Below are 23,445 nucleotides of genomic sequence, written 5' to 3'. Positions count from 1 at the left end.
CATTAAACCAGAGATTAAAATAAAGTTAACTAAAAGATAAATCGTTAAAAGGAAGTAATCAATATCAACCAAGAAGATTAATTTATTAGGTCAAATCTGTAATGACTCTTTTAAATTGTTGCTTTGTTTTCAATACACGTTTTGCTGAATTCATATTGGATTATGACACCACCGTATTTACTTGATAATATTAAATCTCTGCCGACTAACTCTTTAATTCAATATATTGCTTTAATTTCATTTCAATTTTAATATGATTAAATCGTTACGCCAAATGAAACGCTTTACATTTGTATGATGGGATAAGAAGTAATAAAAAAATTAATTCATTGCCATGGTTTAAGGGTTAAGAAAGAAACTCTAATTAAATAATCTTGAAGGGTCAAATATGAAAATTTAATTCATAACATTTGCCAACTCCTTGATTTCTACTTATTGATATATTTTTGCGTATCATATCTGCTCTATTATTTAAATCATTATTATTGTGAAAATAAATATAATCATTGAAGCTTAAATTTTTAATACCTGATTATTCAATAATCATTTATTACCCTAAGATGTAAATTACGTGTTTACAATAATTATAGTAGTATAAAATTAAATTAAAATACAATAAATTAAATTGAAAAAAAATTGAAAACGAAACTAAATGTTTGTAAATATAGAGAGATTTCACATTAGTACATAAGTATATAAACGAGTACGTCAAGGTACGTGGATACAACTCTGACAAAAGACTATATGTAAATTTATTTAAAGTTGACTTTATTTGTTTTTCATATTGCCCATCTTACAATTCTGCACTCCGAAACCAATTGTACTGCCCATGCGAGTTTGTTCTAATGTAATTAGTACTATGACACCCCTCATTGAAGATTATATTCAATTAATTTGTTTGATCCTTCTATATTTGTGTCAGTTACATTTAGGTAATAAGTTCAGCGTGAAAGATAATATTTGTAAAATTATTTTGCTCACTACGCATTATAAATTATTTCTATGAAATTAGTAATTAACTTATTTCAGAAGAGAAAATTCTAAAATATAAAGCTTGCAAGAACTACAGTATATAATATTTCAAATACGCCATGCATTTGGCGTATAATATTTATTTATTGACTTGAAGTTTTATAATTTAACTACCCTATTAAGGTCAAATGCATCTTCATTAATTTATTACTTTGCCATATAAATGGAAGAATATTGAATTATTGGTTTTAATCAAATTAGATAAGTCAAACGTCTGAAATAAAAAATTCTATTTGGTTCATGAACAATTATTTTTCTGATAACGATAGTCGATACCAAGCAAAATAAATACCGCATAAATAAATAAATAAAAGAGAACATAAATATTTTTTTTGATAGAGCATAATTTAATTTAAAGTTCGGTTTATTAATAATTAACAATTTTTCATTTATTATTGACTCGCAACACTAATACTAGTAACTATAGAAATTTTATACCACTTTGAATCTCGTTAATTTAGTTGGCAATCCAATCATTCATGTTATTGACAACTAATCCGACCCGTTTACTAATTCATTGTAATATAAAGTAGGTTGACAAAGAATAAATTTTAAAATAATTGTATGACTTTCCAAATTGAAATTAGATTTGTAACCTAGTTTTGGACTTTTGGAACCACGTTATGGGTGTTCCAACTTATATAATAAATCATAAATATTAAGTAGATCGCATGATTACTAGGATTGGAAATGAGTTGAGTTACTAGAATTTTGATTTTATAAAAGTCCGTTCGAGCATGTTTAACGAAGTTTGTTATCTAAACGAGCAAAATCTTGACCTCGGCAATATCCAGGTCACGAGCAAGCTTGTCGAGTGAATTAGCAAGCTATAGTACTAATACTTTGTTGAGTGAATTAGCAAGCTTTAGTAATACTTTCTTCGTCCACGAAAAGTGTAGTCTTGTTGTAATTTCCGTTCGTCTTTCATGAGATTGGTGTTTCGTTTTTAGGACATGTGTTGGGTTAAAAAGTGGAGTACTAAAAGTAAAATCATTGCCATGGTTTAAGGGTTAAGAAAGAGAGACTATGTTAAATAATCTTGAAAGGTCAAATGTTTATTTAATTCACAACATTTGCCAACTCCTTGATTTGCACTTGATGATAAGTTAATATCTTGTCCAATAGAAAAATACCTGTTGACAAAAATCATGAATAATTGAAAGAAAACTAAAGGGTAAAACACTAAAACTGTAGAAATGGAAAATTAGTTGGTTCATCAATGAAAGTTGGTTAAAATTACTCGCATACACCCAAACAAATCCAAACAAAATTTGAAATAAATACCAACAACAAATTTGCCTCTGCTAACCAAAATCTTTGTGCCTCAGACATAAATAATCATCCTTAGTTTGCATCCATTGTTTCTTTTTCTCCAGAAATCGATAAAGATCATCAAAACCGAGTTTTTCTTTTACGTGCAGTGTACTTTGAATCAGCTGGAACAGTATTTCCCTTTCTGCGCATTTTTTCCTTCTTTTCCATAACCCACTCTTTTCCCTTTACCTTCTTGTTTAGTTTATGCTTCTTCCTTGGCCTGTGCCTGTCTGATACTAACACCTGCAGTGCAGAAACAACTTAGCAAGATATATATCATCATGCAAGCTCAACAAGTTCGCTCACTAATAGCACTTACCGACTGATTTTCTTCATCTCCACTAATATCTTCATCATCAGAACAACTCTCACCATCTTCACCTTTTGCCTGTGGAGTGGCACTACTCAGCGATGCTGGTCCGCAAGTGAGCACAAGGAATTCTTTTCTTGTCTTGGTGCTGTAACAATGACAAAGAGCTCCAGTTTATTTGAATCAAAACTTTCTACAAGAGTTGGTACATGGTTTTGGGAAAGTGGATGCAAGTTTGCTCAGAGTAAATCCCAGGTTTTAAGAATTCCTTATTCTAATTTATGTATTTTACCTTTTCTATTTAATGATTATGTCGAGAAAGTGAATTCAAGTTTCACCTTTCCCAACTGAAGCTACTTCATAATTTTGCTCAGGAGGAAGTAAACATGGAGCCTATTATCTTTAGAAGCAATTACCATTTACCAAGCACAAAAAAAGGCAGCTCTACTATTTTTCACATACCTATGTGGGAAATCGACAACTACACCCCCAGAGAACCCAGCTCGCATAGCAGATCCCAGGATCAGCTCACGTTGTGCCAAATTTTCAGGGTATACTTGTAAGACTGCCCTAGCTCCACGTGCCAAGCATCGGTATAATGACCCAAAGAATGCCCTAAAATGATACAATAATAATATCAGTCATACTATTACAACAAATCAGGTAAGTAAATCGTTTTTTCACATAGGAAAGCATGATTTAGTCACAACTGACAACAGTCTTGCGAAATAAAAAAAAAAATTAGGAGCCTATGAGGTAAGAAATCACATACTTCAATCTCAGACGTGGTTCATGAGAAGATCTGTCAGCATTGCATAACCACTAGTTTGACAAAACAAAAAGGTAAAATCAAGTCAGCACTTAACAGTTACACTAAAGGGTCATTATGGATTGCATATATTACAATTAAGAAAAGAAAAAATTATAAAAAGAGGTGAAATGAACCTGCACAGCTGAGATACTTATTGCGCCATCAATAACTCCAGGGCGAACCCCTAAGCCCTACATAGTTCATCATCAAAAGTGATATATTATAAACAGGATGGCACACCGTACACATCAAAATATATATACTTGAATGATTGGGTGAAAGAACGATTTGCCAGTATAAATAGCCAAAAATCATGTACATAAACATACATGCAAACACTGAGCATGTGTGGGGCGAAAGTGTGTGTGAAAGAGATAGAGATGGAACTTCATCACCCACCACATATGAGTACAGTCAAACTTAGGTGTACAAACGAGTCCAAATATTCTCTTTTTAAGAAACAGTGCGTCAAGTTCCCAGAGTATGGTATATTAGTTGATCTTCTTGGTAATTTTGACATACATGAGGTTATGAAATAAAAATTCCAAGTTTCCAACAACCAAGACCTCAAAAGCAGCAAGACCTCACTTTCTTGGACGCTTAAAACATGTAGATTTGAAGGGAAATAATACAAACACAGTTATAGCATTTGCCAGACTTCATCCTGGAAGCGTAAACGTAAATATTTGGGAGTTTTGACTTACCTGGCCCATGTCACCAAGTATAAGGTCACCCTCAGCTTCGCGCTCCAATGCAACATCTGGATTTGTAAGAACAAATCAGTTAAGACTAAGGAGCACAAAGCTCAGGTCAACTAGCAGAGTTTTAGCATACAGCATATGGAGTACTAAATATGAGGGTTAATAGGAGCATACTTAGCATTGACCCAGATATATCTAGACCAATCCAGTGGTGCCCGTGCTCAGTCAGTGTCTCCCCACTCAGTCCTGATCCACAACCTGACCAAACCAGAGATTGAAACTCTCAATATAGTCATAGACATAGCAGGAAGAGGCACATAAATTTCACACAATGAATCACAACCGAGTCTAATGGTGATGTATATACATCTAAAAATATATATCTAAAAACTTACGAATCAGTCAAAGGTGACAGCTTTGCTAAGTTTTGGTTCTATGATTCTCATCAATAGTATAAAATTTCATTGCCCAAGTAAACACAACAGTGAAAGGTATAAACTTGTATAATTATATGACAAAAAATGAGCACTGCAGCTCTGAGAAAAAATAAATAAAGCATGGGTAAAATAAAAATCATCACAACAAAAGTCATAGGTATATACTGCTAATATGTAGATAATCAAACAAAACTAACTCTAATAATTGTTTACAAGCAGTAATAGATGAATTACAATGATCATGCGACCAACTTCGCAGTTTGCAATGTTAGTATACATTCTAGCGACAAAATTGAGGCAAGCCCACACACACATTACATGTAAATACTTTAAAGTAAATTACCAATATCAAGCAGCAGTCTTGGAACGTCATCATCAGGCAGAGCAAGAAGCTCCAGTGCTCTCTCAGAGAGTTTCGCCTTTCCACATAAAACAAAAGCAGCAACACGATCAATTGACAGGAACTTCACATACTACTACTTCATCTAATGGGAGGAGAATAGAATAGAGAAAAAGATTTGTATTTGAACCTGAATATCAATGATACGAGATGATGAGGTGTATTTACGGGCTTCATCGTCGTTATAGAATATCTCCGGCGGTGCTTGCAGCTCCGGTCGTGACGCCATCTTTTTCTACCAAAAACAGCTCCTAACTGTAATTGATGCTTTGAAGTTAAGAATTCAGCTCAATTATTTTGTGAGAGACAAAACCCCAGCCAAAACTCAACCCCTATCATCAACAGATTTGCTACATCACTTTCTACTCAAAATTAGGCAAATACGAAAAAGCTAACAACTCCTACAGCTCATTTGTTCGTATCCTTTCTTTTAATCCCAAATAAAAGTGTCCTTTTCTAGCTCTTATGAGTTATGGCTTCTATAATGTCTACAAATCAACAATGATGCACAAACTAATTCCAGAAGAAACACAAGGCTAGTATTGCATTGCAAAACGGCTACTTGAATAGAGAATCATCCAAAATATCTAAAATTAAATGTCAATCACAATTTACCCAAATAACAATAGACTTATCCTAATAAATGCAGAGAGTTATATTAGAACTGACTTGCGAGCTTTTAAACAAAGAGCACAAGTCCCAGGCGGCGGCGGGGAGCTGATCGATCGGCCGAGAACGCGGAGGAAAGAGGAGATTTAGGGGAAAATAAGGGGAGGGAGCGATGGAGAAGGGGAAATTATTTCTTTATTTATTTAATCCTAGGTCTTGTTTTTTATTTATTTAGTGGGCCAAAATAATTTTAACATTCTTATTATTGGGCTTTTCGAAATAGATGAATGGGCCAGATTTTGTTTTAACTTATGGATAATATTTGCATATTTATTAAAGAATTTTAAATTACATATGCCTAATAACTTTATATTTTACCAACGAGTAATATTGATATTATTGATTGGAAATTAAATTCTAATTCAATATATTTTAGTATGTCTAACCCAAAATCCGATGGGATTGGCCGGTTGACATCCTAACTAACTTATGTTTTGATAATAATTTTAGTTTTTATAATTAATTGATGGAAAAATCACTATAAATATTTTGTATCATAGTAACATCCTATTATTATTGCTCTTTGTATTTGTACATCTCCCCCGCCTTCTTTGAGCTCACGTGAGAGTCTGACACTTTACAAATTAGACAAATTTGAAAGACAATCTAATACAAAACGTACTACTAGCTAGTATAAACACAAATACTCATTCCATACATATATAATTGCAATTCTTGAAACTACATATCGTCAATAGTAACCATGTACGTAGTATATTACTTAAAACAACAACAACTCACATCTATATATATGTTATAAATGACACCAAATTAAACTAGCCCATCTCTCATTAGATCATTACACCTATGCAGCACATTCATCACTCTGCAAAAGCCACAAAAAAACAAAAATGTAAGCAATATATAATGCAAACATATTCATACACATTTGTGTTAATGAAATAAATCTAAAGATTACCCTAATTAACTAACGTTGAAGATTAGGGTGAGTGGGTTGAAGGTGGTATGTGTTGGTGTGAAAAGGAAGGGTTCCGAGGTGCAGATCATCTCCGAAAAACGGGAACTGGTTCATCAATGGCTGCTCCTCGATCAGCTTCAGCTCGGTTATCGCTTGTCGATGCTGCTCATTCTCCATGTTAGCTTGTTTCTGAAGCTGATTGCTCATTAGCTACTCATTCATGAAACAAAAAATTGATATTTAGATGACATAATTAAATGAAATTAAATATGTGAATTATTTATTTATTAAATTATTTACCCAATTGTACATTTCTTGATTCTCCTTCTCCATTAGCACTTCCTATAATTAAAACATTTCCAATAAAAGTTAGCTCTAATTAAGCTTGTGTGTGTGTGTGTTTATGTATTATAATATATGTACCGTCCTCTTCAGATTCTCCACTTGTTCTTGAATAAGCTGAAACTGAAATATGAAAAATAATTTGATTAATAAAATACTAGTAAGATGGCATGTTTATGTTAATATGTGATTTGGAAGAGAAATAGTAGTATTTAGTTTTACTTTTCGAGCTCGGACTTTGGTTAGCGAGAGCTCGATCTGGTGCTCGAGATCCGCTAGCTCTTCATAGCGCAGGCCGCTCAAGTCGTCCGGTTTGTACTTGTGGATCAAGCTGAGCTCCAGATTATGCGTTTCACTTCTCATTAGGCTCAATTCTTTCAGCACCTGATTCTGAAATTTAATTAATTTGTTAAATATTTAGCATGTGTTTAGACAAGTAGAGACAATTAATTAAACAAATTAAGAGGGTTAATTAATTACATCGTATCCAGCTGCTCCGGCGCCGTTGCCGTGTTCCGGGATTGAGATGCCTTTGGCGTTTGCATACCTCTCTATGATCTGCTTCATGCTGCCAACATTCAACAAAAGTAATTTCAAATTGATTGCTAAATAAAGAATTTTGCTATATTTTACGCATAAAATTATAGGGTGTGACTAGCAAACAATTTACCACCAAGATTTCAAATTTTGACAAATCTGATCTGATTAATTTTAACATTTTCAAGACTTTTTTCTGTGAATTTTTCAAACATGTTACACACAAACATACTTATATCAGGTTCATTTTGTCAAATCTGATCTGATTAATACAATTTCAAAAAAATATTCTATCAAAAATGTCACAAACATAGATGGATCTTGATAGTACATAATTAATGGTGGAATTAGGGGTCAAATGGGGTGAGACTGGTCAAAAAAGAAATTGATTACTTCTGCTCACATTCAGACACAAGAGAGAGACATGTTTAGACCTATTCTTGAAAAAGAAATAAAAAACAAAAAATTTAAAAAAATGGTAATTTGAGACCTGATATCAGAAGGGGTGCAGAACTCAGTGAGTTTGCCCTTGGTGGAGAAGACGATGAGCCCGATCTGAGCATCGCAGAGCACGGAGAGCTCGTGAGTCTTCTTCAACAGACCCGAACGGCGTTTCGAGAAGGTTACTTGCCTCCTCGTGTTGTTCTCGATCTTCTTCATCTCTATTTTCCCTCTCCCCATTCTTCTCCACCTAAAACCCTAAAAAAAGAGACATGAAATCATCCATTATTGGAATGAAGACAATTAGCTAGGTTGGGTTAATTTGTGAAACAAGAAGAAAAAACACACACAAAGTTGGCTTAATTAGCCACTGCCACTCTGCAAGAGAAGAGAGTAAACAAACTATGATCAAAATTTGGGAAAAGTGAGGTGAATTAGAAACTTGCTGTGTATTTGAAATTCTTTAAAATGAGAGGAAAAATGTTGAGAGAGAGAGAGAGAGAGGAAACTTTGTTTACCTTGTTGTTGTCTGGTATTTAGGGCTTGAAATGTGACTACTGTCTTTTATAAGCAAAGAGTATAATGCAATATGTTGTTCCCTTTTATAGTTGTGTGTATCTGTGTGCCTATGTTATGTATAGGTAGGATTTTTTAATTACAGCATGCATGCATATTTATTACTGTAATTTCTTTTTAATTTGCTACAAAATGCTCAAGGAAAAAAACGGCAAGCTGGTAGTACAGAAGCAATTCGGAATATATACAACAACAAAAAAGTGACGAAACGAAAAATACATCCGATTCAAATACACAAATAAACGAGGAGCACATCATGCGTTATCTGTCAATCCTTAAGTCGGAATGATAAGTTCTGAAAATAAACTCAAAACAATTTATAAGGTGCAGAATGTTGACTATAAACATTGAGCGTCGACGGTCCAAAAATATAAAAAAAGAACTAGTGTCAACTACAAAAACTTATCTTTTAACCATATAAAATTAGAAACGCAATTACTTGCATTAGAAAATTTTGAAAAAATGACTAAAATTTAGGACGCAAAAAAACGTCCCTAAGTTGAGAACAAATTATATTCATCTTTTGTTTTTCTAGGTTGCTTTCATTTGCGTTCCATAATTTTAGTTGAGAAAATAAGAATGGGGATGCTTTTTCAAGCGTTGATAATATATTTAGAAAAAAATTATTATCCTTAATTGTATTAAAAATTATCCTTATATGTTGTTTTTTTGCAGTTATGCATTCATAAAAAAGACAACAATCTAATACTGTATACATATTAATTCCTTTCGTCCGTCATTTATAGTCTTTTTTTTTATTCATCACGATTTAAGAAATTGTTTAACGTTGTGATGAGAATTGGAAAATGGTTTAGTAGAATATGCATGGACCTTACCTTTACATAGTAATTACTAGTTAACATAAGAATTTAGCAATATACATGCAGTGTACGTAAATGAAAAATATTGATATAGATATACTGGAGTAGTAGCTAGCTATAAATAAATTGAGAAATTAAATAAAAATGTCAGACGAATTAATTAAAATTTGGCAAGCACATATATGTTACATGTATGGTGGGTGCTCTATCCCTCTCATCCACTATTAATGCATCTATTAATTGAGGAGGAGGAGTATTTTTTATTTATATATAGAGAGAGTGAGTCAGAGAGAGGGAGGAATTATTGATATGAAAAATAAGTGAAACGTTTAATTGGAATAATATTTGGAAGAAATATGTCGTGAAATGTGTAAAAGGAAAAGATTGTTGTTGACGTCTAACCACCACTGCTGTATCCACACTGTGTCTGCGCACCAAATATTCCTGAGCTTTTCCATTTTTGCCAATTCATGAATAAAGGGACTCATTTCAAGATTTTCCACTTTAGGAAACTGTACGATTTAGTTGTATGGACCATCACTTTATCATAATTACTTCCGGATCCAGGATTTTTGATTTTGGGTATCGTCTGGCCAGAGTGCCGTTCTTCTCCGGTGATGAAATAGTCATCCAAGCATTTGTCCTTATTCGCTTACATCTCAAACAACTGAAAATGAATTCGACTCCTGATAAAATGAATGTGTTTATTAGACCATTTTTAAGGTACCTAATTAGGAGTATTAGTACTTCATATATTAACGAGGAGTATTAATATTTTGTGGAAGTTGTTTCAGAAAAATGACAAGTTGTCGAGTACACTTTTTACCAAATTTTTTGAAAAAAGGACTATGTATATACGAAATTAAATATAGCGTAATGACAAAAGCTTTTTATTACTGTGATAAGTCTAGTAGTACAACTAGTTGTTTCACTATCGTTTTTTCCCCTGCATATTTATAAAAACTATTACCGCGGTGAATTATGGTTACATTATTAATTATCATGTTTATTGATGAGCACTTATATAGTTAATTACGTAGATGATCAATTTCTATGAGTACTTGAACAAGTCTCATTAAAAATAGTATGGGACTACAAGAAGCAAAGTTTGTCTCATATATATGAACTGAATGACGTTATTTCATTATTGAAAATTTTGAAAATATTATGATTGCACTAATTAAAAGGCATTGTTGTGATTGTAACGTTTTGTTCACTGTAAGAAAATTGAAATTTAAGATGAAAATTGCCTTTTTCAAGAATTAGCCCTAATAACTGCTCCATATCATTTAATTTTTGTACCAATAGCCTTACTCAAAATTAGTAGTTTGACTCCTTCCACGGAAAGAATGATAGGAATAGGAAAAGTGGAGATATTTTCTTTTACCAAAAGTGCGCACATATGTAATTTGTTTTCTGTGTGGACCCAGTAACTAATCCTCTTATTGATTTATAGACATCTCGAAAACTAACCCTCTCGCTCACATGTAGGTAATTTCATTTGAATAGTGGATCGATTCCCTAATGTTTGGTGAATGGCGGATGAATCTCTCCCATCTCAAAGACTAATTCACTCGCTGATTTTTAGGCACTTCAAAAGAGTATCAATCTCTAAAATTTGATTGAGGATGGATGAATATATTTCACACAATTACACCCGTTGTGGTGAATTGCATATACTGTAGTATAAGTTTATGTGTTCCATTAGTCTGATATTACACATATACTATATATTTACAAGTCACAACTATGAACTATCCCTAATTAGTTTAGATACACAAACACACCAATTTATCTGAATAGTTCAGTGCATATATCTCTATTGAAAAGTAAAATAAAATAAAATAAAATAAAAATGGTATATACAGTAAGCTCTAGTTGGAGCAAAGAAAACAGAGTGGATGTCAGCACCTCTTCATATGACCTAATTTAAACCTAATCTAGTTGGTGAATCATGTTTTAACAACAAACACTAAATATAAATTATGCAAGAAATTCAAGACATGTATCTGTGATTCAAAACCATCTATTTGTGGCTCACATCGTCAACTACGGTTATCACTATCAGAGCCAGACTTTGCACCTGGCTGAAGGTTGAATTTAGGAGGAACAGCAGTGGGCTTATGGTGTTTGTGTTTTTCCTCTGCCTCAGGAGCCTTCTCGAGGCGGAGCTGAGCCTCAGCCGCGTCTAGATTTTGCTTCTTTTTTACTTTCTTTTTGGGTAATACCTCCACTGGCATGGCACCAGTAAGATTGCTGTTAGGGCTAGCCTTCACTCTTTCTTGCTTTGGTTTGTCAACACTAGAATTATTCGTGACAGGCATTGGTACATAAGGTTCGGGTTGAGATACAGCAGCACTCTGGACCAGCTTGGCCATCAATGATGAAGCATGGTCATGGGACTCGGACAAAACTTTCTCAGGTAATGCAGGACTAACAATACTAGTATCCTCCAATTTTTGTGCTAACACCTTCTTCCTCTTAACCTTCTCTTGATCCTGACAGAGAAAATTAGTGGTAAATAAAAGGAACATGTACAAAACTTGTCAGCAACCGGAAGGGAATGTTCAAGAGTTATCAAGACACAACAGATATCCTAAATACCATAGATAAAAACTACACAATTGAAACATGATTAACACTATAGAAACTCATGGCAGATTGCACAAGTCTAATGCCTCGGAAATACTTGATGTATGATCATATCTATCTACTATTCAAATAATAGTTACTGGACTCTATTAAGGAAACTGCTACTCATATCATACACTACTAGGCTAAATTTAAAATATTAATTTACTATTTTCACAGAAGTGGATATTCTGTTTTGGTAAATTCAAGACCGAATCTGATTGATAAGCCAAAGAATAAATAGGCAATCAAGTCAAGGAAATATGCCAGAAATGAGGAATATGTATCATAAATAAGCATACAATGGCTGAATCCCAGACAATAATATGCAGAATAAACTATATGCAACATGGGTTGAATTTAGTAAGTTCTCTGACATTGATGCATCATTGATAAACATGCCAAGAATTAGTATATCTGATGTCCAACAACCCGAACCCGAATCAAGATTAAAGAATACTCTGAAGTCTGAACCATAATGCTAGTGACCCGCACACATAATGTTAGTGATCACAAAAAGGTAGTCCAATTGCCCAAGGTAAATTGTGCAATATGAGATCCGGAAACATGTTGCTCATGTCTCAATAAATACACAAGTATGCATTTGAGTACTTTCTTATAGTTTAAGAATTTAAGTATGCACTGACCGGAACTTCAGATTTCATTCTGCTAAAACAGAAAGAATTCAAGCAGAATGAGCAAAATACACACATACCCTCCGTCGGCCACTTAATGCCCTCCTTTTATCTTTTGCTTTATGTATTGCACGTTTAATTCCATCAGTGTCCATGACTCCACCAGGCCATAATGCTGTAAGCTGCAACAGGGAAATACAAACAGCAGATTTTCACTTGCATAGCCTTGTAAAACTGAATGATAGTAGTATTTTATAAACCACAATAGTTGTTGAGTCCATGATAAGCCAAAGAAGAGTGAAGAGGATCGATCAATACTTGAAATAAATCCACTTGTTATTCTCTCTCTCTCTTTGTGTGTGTGTGTGTGTCTCGTATAATCATGAATGACCCAAAGCACATGGCTAGGTTTCCAGCTAGTACGTCAAATAATAACTTCCCTGCTGACTTAGGCAGCAGTATCTACCATAGAATCTCACAGTAAAATGTCTGAGATCCTTGAACAAAACCAGATTCTGGGATATGAAAACCTTCCTTCCCTCCCTGTTGATGAAAAGAATAGCCCCCATAGCAATACCCACAGCAGCGACCAGGAAAAACCCCTCATACTTTGACTGCTTTTAAGGATTTTATCACCAAGGAAAATTCTTAATAATCCAGGGGCACAGTCGACAATTTCTAATATATGTATAATAATGTATGCATTTACCTGTTCAAGTTATCAATAATAAAAATCTTATGTTGTTACCTCTTCGTAAAGTCTTCTCACAGGGGGTCCTGAATCTTCTTCATGTCTCTGGAAATTAAAAGGTTGTGGCAAGGCAGAAATATAAGTGTACAAACCAGAAAACTCCATCAACGAATATGAAAATCTATATATTACCTCCACATAAAGGTCATACAAGTCACAAATCTTATTCTCCAGTGCATCGTCCATGCTGTATTTTCTTTTCAGGGTTTCTTTTTCTTCATGACCAATTTCTTGAAAATCATCGGTAGCAGTTTGCTGCTGAACCTACAAAGTAGATGATATCATGATTCAGCACATGTGTGTCGTTTGACATAGCATGTTTCAGTAGAAATCACTTACGAACAAACTTTATCTGGTTTTCTCATGATTAAATGTAATTATCATAATTCCAACATTAACAATCTATGCACATCAATAGCAAATAGAGCATGAAAGAAATATGAATACTTTGGATTTCATATATTGCACCCGCTGCCTAACCATCTCAGCAACTTCTTGTTTTGTCTTCTGCAATCGGTCATCCTTCTCTTGTCTAGCCGACAATCCCAAATTGGCCATTACTCTAAGATTTCTCTGAAAAAAAGACTTTATTAGCTTGGGCCTACAGTAAACACAAAATGTTTCAAAATGTTGTATTCAGCTGATAATCAAGTTCAGAATAAGGTTTGTGAAGGTTATTGCTAAACCATAACTACAGCCTATGGGCTATGAGAACATTCCCCATCCACACACCCTACATGGGCACCATTAAGGAGGAAAAATAATGAGAGATAGAGGATGAGGACGAGGAGAATAACAGCTAACCAGAAGAAATCATGCAAAACTGAGAGAGAGAGAGAGAAACGTAACAGCACTGCTAATAACAGCAGAGTATCTGCTTAACCAATATAACGCTAATTATATTAACCATGAAAAAATGGAGGGATTGTAGTTAAAAAAAATAATCGTACTCATATGTTAATTATCAAAGAAGAGTTACCTTCAGTGTCCGAAGTTGCATCAAGTGGCCTACGATGCTCATCAGACGATTGATTACATCCTTTGGTATTTTTCCATAGCTAGATTGCTGCAGCGTCCCAAAAATGTAAACGTTTTGACATTACCAAGTAATAGAGTTGCATCCTCATAAAAGCACAAAAACAAGTAAACTATTGAATTAACTGCTAGAGTGAACTCATAGCATCTTAAGTACCGCTAATCTAGCAACTTTAGACAGCTTCTGCTTTATTTCAGGTGACAATCTCCTTTTGATTCCCTGAGAAGAACTATCAGGATCCTGTACCTCTGTCGAAGGTGGTCTTGCTGTTATTCAAAACACACAAGAAGAGTTACCATCATGGCGTGATATATCATACTAAAAGAATGAAAACTACTATTGCAGTAAGGTTCGTACATACATTCTACAACTATCTTCTGTAACTCTCTAATGGCTTTTTCGAGCACCGTAATTTTTGGTTTAACATTAGATCCTTCTTTTCTTGGAGTGTGGGGAACCTTCTGAAAAAGATATGTATGAAGACCTCATCAGGGATAATATCATAACAATAATAAATTGATTGCAAAAGGAGAAAATGCGAAAAATTGGAGGGACCAGTAATGCTAATACATATCTCTAACAGGTTTAAGATGCTGAAATTTCTACTCACTTATTTGAAAATAAGGAGAAGGTAGGAATATGCATATAACAGCCAGCGTGTATAGAACAGGGCCAAAAACATGAATACATGATACATGTGAATCACATATTGTTTCATCAATCATCAATCATGGTAAATAAAAGTGAGAAGACACACAACACTGCTTCAAACATCAGTCATTTAAGGGAGGCATCTCTGACCATATAAGAAGAATAGGTCAAAGTTTTTTAAATAGTGTGCTATTAAGTGTCCCAAATAGTAAGGAATTTCACTATTTTTAAAGAACTAAAAGTTACAGCTGAACTTGTATTTTGGTACTATAACATTGGAATTGGCAAGGTATCAGACGCTAGAAAGATATATACCAAAATTAACTCCCTAGACGGAAAGGTCTAGAAAGAACCAAGTCCATGCACAGTTATTAAAAAATTATATGATGATGGGACACGTCAAATCATCTTAAACATTTATGTGAATAGAAACAACCAATTCACAAACAACCGCAGCGCAAAAATTCACTCACCGCTATTTGTGGCAAGTCTCTACTTGGAGGAATATTAAGGTCAAATCTTGCAACATGTCCACTTTTTTCATTCCGTTGAACAGATTGGTCCAGCTCCTTAGCCTTACTTAGTTTGGTATACTGAGGTTTGCTTACAGGTGAACTATTTGGCCTCTGAGCTGAAGCATCTTGAAGTTCACTGCTGTCCTTCAGTTTGTTATTGTGATTCTGAGAAGAGAAGACCCCAATCTTTTGCTGGTCCGCATCCTTGTGCTCTAGTGATGCTGTAGGATCCATCAGAGTCTGATGAGCTGCATTTGCTTGAGACGCCTCTAGCACATTCGTACTTTGCACATTGAACTGACTAGTAGTATTTCTTTCAACTGAGGATGAAGATTTTCTTCCTTTGTTTCCTATTTTGATGTGTTTATTTGGATTAAGCCCATCTTCATTCCCACCTTGAGCTTTTGTCACATCTTTACGCCTCCTTTTCTTTGGTTGTTGTGTAGCAGATATGGTAGGTTCACTGCACATTAGAGTAGATAGACCTTAGACAACTAATAGAAAAGAACAGGCCCTAAATTATTTTGCCGACATAAGCTGAATAAAACCAGAAACAGAAAATGACACTGTGTGCACTGATCAAGATACAGGATATTCCAATATAATATAAGTTAGACTGACATACTAGAAAAACTTACCAGCAGATCCTAAGGGATAATTATATCTACTTATCCATTCTCATAGAAGAACATATTAGATGCAATCAAAACACTGCACCACTTACGATTCAAAAAAATGAAAGAAACAAGAAAAAAAAATCATCATTTGCTTCACATACAGCTTAAAAGGTTACTTTTTATGATATTCCTATGCATTTCAAAATTTATTATTTCACCTATCCTGAACATAATACAGGTCTTATAGGAATAGTCAACAAAAGAAGTCCAAAATCAATTTATACTTTCTACCTCAATTATCAGAATGTAATAAAAGAAGTTCTATTTTTTACATTATGTTTCCAATTCCAAAGTTTAGAGCATATGAAAAACTATTACGAATGGTCTAACTGAAGGACAGTTTATTGACTCAGTAAGTAACATTAGTACATTACCATACATCCAACTGAACCTAAATCATTCAAGGGCTATATAACAGACAATGATATAGTCATAATATTTGTTGATGAATGACGCGAAAGGTACATCTTAAAAGACTTACACACGCTCCAACTTCCCACGGTTAACAAAAAATCCATCATGTTTTATTGATGAGTTATCAACCTGGAAATAATCATCCTGCATAGCCAACAACGCAAGCAACACGCACAACATAAGCGGTGGGGAGAGGAGGAGAGCACAACTATATAATATAGCTGATGAAAATGTAGCAATTACCAACTCAGCATCGTCAATAAAGGAATCCTCTGTATCGTACTCATCATCATCTGGCACATCATCAAGAAAAACTTCTTCGTCTTCACTACTTCCTTCACCCTAAAAGTTCACCCACATAACATGAATTATTTGTGCCAGTAAATAGAAAATCACATCCATATCACCCATCAATCATCTAAGTATCACTGAGTGTTATATGTCCTAATGTAGCCAATTACAATACAATGAGACTTCCTCTCCCCCGACTAAAGAAAAAAGGCTGAATTCATCTATCCAACAAAAACATACCGCATACATTCGCTCGATTTTCTCAATAACGGTGCTCAGACGGTTCGTTCCGGCCTGACCTTGAGCATCCTTCCCTTCATTCTCCGCCGGCTGCTCCGAAGACGCCAATGCAGGTGGAAGAGGCGGGGGATTGGGCTGCGGAGCTGGCTGCTGATCGGCTGTGGAGGACGAGCCAGCAGCTTTTGGTCCTTGCTTATTGTTCTTACTGGCAGCCGCCTCCTTAAGAAGCTTCTTCCACGAAACGATTGTCGTCTCTCCCGGCCGCAGCTCCACCGTAAACCGCAGGCGGTCGCCGTGCGATTCGCACGTGGACATTGGTTTTAACGCGGAACCCGATTCCGAACCGCCGCCGTCGACCATTAATCGGAGCTAGATTTTTAGGGGTTTGAAATTAGGGGGAAAACCCTAGGACTTGGGCTGATCTATGAGGGGAAAGACCGAAAGAGGAGATTTTGCGTTGTTTTTTATGCCTTATTTTCCCTTTTGGATGTGTAACGGTTGCGGGGCTGCTGTAGCTCATCATTTAACTAATAATCACTGAAAACGCACGCATCTTTTCATAATTCCACTTTCGACCCAATAATCTTACACACCATTTCACTCTCGACCCCAATAATTCTTATATTTCTCCTATTTTAGCTTACATCATTTTTTTTAAATTTTAATTCTTAAACATTTGTCAAATTTTGTATTGCAGTTATATCAATAAAGTTCAGAAGTATTGAAATTGCTGGTTTTGTAATTGAACTGTACATATATTTTTTCTAATTTTTGAATCAATCATTATTTCAAGGCTAACACGATCTGATGGTTCATCATATAACACTATTAGATAAGTATCGATCAAAACGACTTTTAGACAGCGAAAAACATCATACTCCTGTTACTGTTACATGGAATTAAATAATTTCATTTTTAGAATTAGAATTATATTATTGTCAACATTATAATTAGATATAATTTGGTAGTAATTTATATACTAATTTGAAAGTTGGAATGCAAAATTATACTTTATGAAATTTCATAAATTTTTAGACAACTACCTCTTTTATCATTGAGTGAAGTAAACAGGAGGTGGTACCTGTACATGTAATTTGCATATTTAGTAGTATCACTGGAAATTCCAGTGAGAGCTCTAGTAGTTGCCACGTCAACATGTCCTATCTTTCTGCAATGGTGGAGCCCTAGTGCATGCCCTATCTTTTATCCACTTTTCATTTCAATTTAGTTTTTTAATTTTATTTTTAATTACTATAAAATACCAAAATATATTATTTTAAACACCACAAATGCAAAAAAAAAAAAAAAAAAAAAAAAAAAAACTACATTACTTAATTGAAAAGTGGAACTACATCATACTTAGCTAAAAAAAACTACATTAAAACTAAAATACTAAAAAAAAGAAAAAACCAAACTAGTCATCTAAATTCAACCTCTGGGCCAAATTCTTGATCATATTCTTAGTCCTCTGTCGGGCTTCCGGATCAGTTTCTTGACGAAGGCTGTTTTGGGCGTCAAGTATAAACCTATACTCAACCACCTCGCGATAACCTCCGAACTCCTCGATCGCCCTGTCCATGAGCTGAGAAGATGGAGGAGGCGCAGCATGCGGGGGGCCGCCGATCCAGACGCGCCCGCCTTCGCCTTCCCTTTGGCATGGGCTTTGGCAGCCTTGGTACCAATGGGACGTCTAAAAGTAGACGTAGGCATGCCGGAACTCCCTTCCGGCTTAGCGTTCAGATCCACAGGAGATGGGCCGCTGCTCGTGTAACCACCTGTGGCGGTGGTCTTCGTCCGCTTCGCAGCCGAGGATCCAGCCGATATCCCTCCGTTGAACTTCGCCTTGTCCTTCAAGATCAGCCAAATATTGTACAGCTTGAACTGCCCGAACTGCCGTTGGTACTCGGACAACGACTTGTTGAGGACATCCTCCATGCTCTCACCGCTAGCCCTTCCGTCCCTGTTTCTATTGTAGATATAGCAGAAGTTGTTGACGTGGAGCTTGATTCGATCCCAACACTTGTGCAGCTGAACCTTGGTCCACTTGAACGCCCACTTCGGTTTCACCTCATTGTAGCGTTCCTCAATGCGATCCCACATCCTGGCCGAAGTATGGTTGTTGGAGGATATCGAATCCTCCGATACATTGACCCAACACTAAGCCACCTTCAGGTACTCATCCAACTCGTAGTCAGTACGCCCTGTTGCGTACTCCTTGTTCGGCTCGTGGGTGGGAGTGGGACTAGGACCGATGGCGCCTTTTCTTTCCGCGCCATCTTCTTCCTCCCTTTCTTCGGCGGTGGCCGCGCAGGGGCAGGAGGTTGCCCACAACTAGGCTCCATCTCCTCAACCCGATACTCCTTGGCGCCGAAGAACGAATCGAACTCAGCGTCGGAGACGAAAGTGGATCCTACAGATGCGGGCGTCTCAACCCGGTAGTCTTCGTGGCCGGGCCACTAGGCACCACCTCCTCCAAACATGGGCATATCGTCGTCGACATTATGGGGGTTTGGGTATGACTCAGATCCATTGTTGAAAGTGTGGATATTGAGAGAATATAGAAGAGAAAGTGAAAGGTTTGGTGTGTGTAAAGTGAAGAAAATGGAGTATTTATAGTGGTTTAAATTAGGGTTAAATAATTTAAAATTAAAAAAAAAAAACGGAAAACATCGGGCTCGGGCGCACCCCTGCAATGGGCGACCGAACTCTCGGTCGTCCTCGGGCGTGGCCGACGCCTGCAATGGGTGCCCGATCATGCCCAAGCCCGATCTCGGGCGATAGGGCGTGAGATCGGGCATCCATTGTAGATGCTCTTAATGTTATTTTTGCACCCTTTTTTTGTCATTTACACCTTTTTTTCTACTTAATTTTTAAAAAATATATTTAATGTTATTTTTGCACTTTTTTTTTGTTATTTACACCTTTTTTTCTACTTAATTTTTTAAAAATATATTCAAATAAGTATTTACTTTTTATTTTCGAAATGATAAAATAATAGTAGTATGCTTCATACTCCTAAATTCCTAATACTGATTAAACATTCTGAAAAAGCGCATCAAAAACCCTCTCTCGAAATCTCATCTGATTTAGGGTTTTCGGCCACCATTTTCACTGAGCTTCGCAGACAAACTATGTGGAGGCCATTAGCAAGAGGAGCTTTGCGATACCGGCGTACGGCGCCGCCGCGGCAGCTGCTTCTTCCCGTCAATCTTCAGGTACCCAACCAAATACCATCACTAATTGTTGAATCCGCATCTCGATTTTCGTTTTTCCCGACCGCGTATCACTTCCACCAAAACCCTAGACTTTTCTCGTCGAGTTCAGCTGAGAATCGTGACGATCTTCCCTCCGAGCCACTGATATCGCGGGCTAATGAAGCCACTGGTGGTTTCGATTTCAGTGGGTTGAATGAATCTGGCGGATTTGAGAATGAAGATTCTATATTTGACGGTGCTGCAGATACACCCGATTCAAATCAGGGCTTTGGAGACTTATTTGGCGGTTCTGTTGCTGCCGACGAAGTTATAGAATCTGGAGAGGGTGTTGGATTGTTGAAGGAGAATGACGCAGAGAAGGTGCAGAACTTGTTGTCTTTGCTGCAGGGTTCCGGCATTGTTCATGGCTCAATCGAACCTTATTTGGAAGCTATGGATTTGGCTTTGGACAACGATCTTGTGACGAGGGTACTTCAGACACCCTGCACACAAGGGGAAAATGTGATCGGTTTCTTCAGATGGGTTTTGAAGAAACGGGGGTTTGTCTTAACTTCGCAGGTGCTGAGTGAGCTTGTGAGTTTGATATGCATACAGAACAAGAGGAGAGAAGTGTATGCATTATGGGATTTGATAAACGAGGTAGGGGAGAAGGAGAAGGGGGTGGTGAGTTCTGAGTGTTTGAATGAAATAATAGCTGAGTTGTCCAAGTTGGGGAAAGGGAAGGCAGCACTTGAGGTGTTCAATAAGTTTGAGGACTTTGGATGTGCGTCTAATGCTGATACGTATTATTTCACTATTGAGGCTCTTTGTAAGAGATCGTTTTACAGTTGGGCTTGGTCTGTTTGTGAGAAGATGTTAGCTGCGGATAAGCTGCCTGATGCTGCTAGGATGGGAAAGATCATTTCCTACCTGTGCAAGGGAGGCATGGCAAAAGATGCACATTTGGTGTATCTGTATGCAAAGGATAAAAAGATGAATCTTCCACGGTCATCTATCAATGCTGTGGTTAGCTCTCTTTGTCAAGTTGAAAAAACTAATAAGGAGACTTATGGAGAAATCAACAAGGAGCTTGATAGAGAGACTGTGTCCCTGGCCTTGGAGATGTTGGATGAGTTTTCAGCAGAGGATCGAAAGCATGCAATTAAGCCCTTTTCAAGTGTCATCAGGAAGTTGTGTTGGATTGAGGATGTTGACAGAGCAAAGAAGCTTCTACTTGAAATGATTGAATCCGGTCCTCCTCCTGGAAATGCTGTGTTCAATTTTGTGATCAACGGGCTTACTAAAAGTGAGAAAATGGAGGAGGCTCTGAGCATTGTGAAGACGATGGAAAGCAGAGGCTTGAGACCCGATGTATACACCTACTGTGTGATCATGGGTGGCCTTGCAAGGGCCGGAAAGATGGATGAAGCCATCAAGATCTTCGATGAAGCCAAGGAGAAGCACTCCAAACTGACCCCGGTTGCATACCACACGCTCATTCGCGGATTCTGCAAGCTCGAGCAATTTGACAAGGCTGTGAATCTGTTAGGCGAAATGAGGCAGCATGGAGTGCAGCCTAAACACGATGAGTACAATAAACTGATAAAGTCTCTTTGCTTCAAGGCACTAGACTGGGAAACTGCTGAAAAGTTGCATGAGGACATGAATTCGAATGGCATAGCTCTCAACGGTAGAACAAAGGCGCTTATTGCTGCTGTCAGGGATTTGCAGGAAGCTGGTTCTGCATAATTTCCATTGAAATGCAAATGTGCTGAAGTAAGGAGGTGCTCCATCTCTCTCTTTATCGGATTTTGTTGTTACTTATTGCCAAGAGAAGTTTAGGAGAAGTAATTTAGTGGCCAATGTATTTTTTTGTTAGCAGTTGTGACCTTCAGTGATTAATCTGGTTTTGGTTAATAAATCTGTTGGAATATTTTGTTGAAAATTTTATTCACATCAGTCAGCTATGAGCTACTGACTTGAGTGAAAAAAGATGATATTTACTTCTTCCATAAGATGTTCCGTGTGTTCTTGTTTGTAGACTTATTCTGAGAAAATTGTTATGCACAAAAATGAAACTTAGTCTGAATGTTAAAAGATTATACTAAGAATTCTTTTTTAGCCCTTAGATGATATATGATCCTGTGTTTGAATCTTGGAGATGATAATTACTTTTATTTCTTAGATGATTATGAAGATCTATGGTGGTTAATCACTTTGTTGGATGAATTCTTGATCATGTGTTTGAATCTTGTATATGAGAGATTATGAGGCGACAAAAAAGTCGATATTTTGAATTTATGCAATTTTTCGACTAACTCGTACATTTTCCATAACGAATGATCCGCATTGAATTTATTATACCCATCACTGAATTCAGATACTAAGATGATGAGTTCGTCATAAGATCTTGGTAGTGTAAAGACCATAAATGATCGGAGGCTATAGTGTTCAGAATTAGTGCTCTCATTTTTACATACTTATTCTCCTCATCAACCATTACATAGTAGAACATCCACTATTAAGTGTACTTTTACACTTTTATTATTTAAAATAGATACATTTCACTAATTTATTCGGCTTCCCAGATATGCCCAGTTAAGGGCTGAAAACTGCCCAATTTCATGCGTTCGGTTTGTCTGCATCAAAACTTGAAAGCCCATGTTTAGGGCTTCGGCCCGCACTGTTTGGTCCATATATTGTCTGATATATTACTTCCAAAATGCGTAATATACATATCTGAAGACCCCAGATATGAGTGACTGTTCATCTAAAAAGACAAATTCACCCCTGGTTGATTTGGACTCATCCCCCGTTTCGGTGAGCGTGCAGTCAGCAAATCAGGATTGCTCTTTCGGTGAGCGTCGGAGCCAGAGCGAGGTAGCAGGCTCCCTTCAATTTTGTTTCCCCCAATTTCAGACCTTGCTTTCCAATTCCAGCCACCAAAAGAAGGGTTTCATACAACTCAGTACTCAAATTCCGGTGAGTTTGAATCGCTGCAGCTTCTTCTTCAGCTGCCGCAAGGCAGCGACGGAGTATAATTAAAGGATCAACACCCGCATCTGTGCAAGGAAGCACCCGAGGCGGTGGATCGTACGAA

At 36.4% G+C, this 23,445-nt stretch overlaps 4 protein-coding genes across 5 annotated transcripts; 1 reads left to right on the top strand and 3 right to left on the bottom strand.

The window, feature by feature from the left end:
- Window positions 1–2,221: 2,221 nt before the first annotated feature.
- On the bottom strand, window positions 2,222–5,802 carry RID2 (S-adenosyl-L-methionine-dependent methyltransferases superfamily protein). The gene is made up of 10 exons (XM_048120219.2): window positions 5,675–5,802; window positions 5,136–5,260; window positions 4,949–5,024; window positions 4,343–4,426; window positions 4,172–4,227; window positions 3,602–3,658; window positions 3,429–3,478; window positions 3,119–3,271; window positions 2,666–2,804; window positions 2,222–2,589 (listed from the first exon to the last, which is right to left on the bottom strand). Exons 2-10 carry the CDS (start codon window positions 5,232–5,234, stop codon window positions 2,425–2,427), a joined length of 879 nt encoding a protein of 292 aa, XP_047976176.1. The 5' UTR covers window positions 5,235–5,260; window positions 5,675–5,802; the 3' UTR covers window positions 2,222–2,424.
- A 501-nt stretch (window positions 5,803–6,303) lies between these two features.
- On the bottom strand, window positions 6,304–8,167 carry LOC125185396 (MADS-box protein defh21-like). Of its 2 annotated transcripts, none has more exons than XM_048081919.2 (7): window positions 7,963–8,167; window positions 7,416–7,503; window positions 7,158–7,325; window positions 7,017–7,058; window positions 6,894–6,935; window positions 6,594–6,803; window positions 6,304–6,500 (listed from the first exon to the last, which is right to left on the bottom strand). In XM_048081919.2, the coding sequence occupies exons 1-6, from the start codon at window positions 8,151–8,153 to the stop codon at window positions 6,603–6,605; spliced, it is 732 nt and encodes a 243-aa protein (XP_047937876.1). In that variant the 5' UTR covers window positions 8,154–8,167; the 3' UTR covers window positions 6,304–6,500; window positions 6,594–6,602. The 2 variants fall into 2 exon arrangements, with proteins under 2 accessions (XP_047937876.1, XP_047937875.1); XM_048081918.2 differs by having other exon boundaries at window positions 6,608–6,803.
- A 2,965-nt stretch (window positions 8,168–11,132) lies between these two features.
- Window positions 11,133–17,631, bottom strand: LOC125222787 (wound-responsive family protein). The gene is made up of 12 exons (XM_048125593.2): window positions 17,152–17,631; window positions 16,864–16,962; window positions 16,688–16,764; window positions 15,488–15,992; window positions 14,725–14,824; window positions 14,520–14,629; window positions 14,307–14,393; window positions 13,775–13,900; window positions 13,460–13,591; window positions 13,325–13,372; window positions 12,657–12,758; window positions 11,133–11,808 (listed from the first exon to the last, which is right to left on the bottom strand). Exons 1-12 carry the CDS (start codon window positions 17,509–17,511, stop codon window positions 11,356–11,358), a joined length of 2,199 nt encoding a protein of 732 aa, XP_047981550.2. The 5' UTR covers window positions 17,512–17,631; the 3' UTR covers window positions 11,133–11,355.
- A 2,545-nt stretch (window positions 17,632–20,176) lies between these two features.
- On the top strand, window positions 20,177–22,363 carry LOC125220169 (Tetratricopeptide repeat (TPR)-like superfamily protein). Its single transcript, XM_048122314.2, has one exon. The coding sequence runs from the start codon at window positions 20,283–20,285 to the stop codon at window positions 22,092–22,094; it is 1,812 nt and encodes a 603-aa protein (XP_047978271.2). The 5' UTR covers window positions 20,177–20,282; the 3' UTR covers window positions 22,095–22,363.
- The last annotated feature ends 1,082 nt before the right edge of the window (window positions 22,364–23,445 follow it).

The sequence above is a fragment of the Salvia hispanica genome, chromosome 1 (genome assembly GCF_029641045.1).
Source record: "Salvia hispanica isolate PSC_SH4W2 chromosome 1, Shi_PSC_v1, whole genome shotgun sequence".
Classification (NCBI taxonomy): Eukaryota; Viridiplantae; Streptophyta; class Magnoliopsida; order Lamiales; family Lamiaceae; genus Salvia; species Salvia hispanica.
Note: the sequence above shows the minus strand (reverse complement) of the source record. Positions and strands in the feature narration are given on the sequence as shown.

Coding starts and splice junctions, on each gene's coding strand:
- LOC125220169 (XM_048122314.2), top strand. CDS start 20,283: ATGTGGAGGCCATTAGCAAGAGGAGCTTTGCGATACCGGCGTACGGCG.
- LOC125222787 (XM_048125593.2), bottom strand. CDS start 17,511: ATGGTCGACGGCGGCGGTTCGGAATCGGGTTCCGCGTTAAAACCAATG. Junction 14,394..14,519: donor CTAAAGTTGCTAGATTAGCG/GTACTTAAGATG, acceptor GGGACGCTGCAG/CAATCTAGCTATGGAAAAAT. Junction 13,901..14,306: donor TGCAACTTCGGACACTGAAG/GTAACTCTTCTT, acceptor TCTTTTTTTCAG/AGAAATCTTAGAGTAATGGC.
- RID2 (XM_048120219.2), bottom strand. CDS start 5,234: ATGGCGTCACGACCGGAGCTGCAAGCACCGCCGGAGATATTCTATAAC. Junction 3,479..3,601: donor TAAGTATCTCAGCTGTGCAG/GTTCATTTCACC, acceptor TTGTCAAACTAG/TGGTTATGCAATGCTGACAG. Junction 3,272..3,428: donor GAACCACGTCTGAGATTGAA/GTATGTGATTTC, acceptor GTATCATTTTAG/GGCATTCTTTGGGTCATTAT.
- LOC125185396 (XM_048081919.2), bottom strand. CDS start 8,153: ATGGGGAGAGGGAAAATAGAGATGAAGAAGATCGAGAACAACACGAGG. Junction 7,326..7,415: donor CCGGAGCAGCTGGATACGAT/GTAATTAATTAA, acceptor ATTAAATTTCAG/AATCAGGTGCTGAAAGAATT. Junction 7,059..7,157: donor CCAAAGTCCGAGCTCGAAAA/GTAAAACTAAAT, acceptor TTCATATTTCAG/TTTCAGCTTATTCAAGAACA.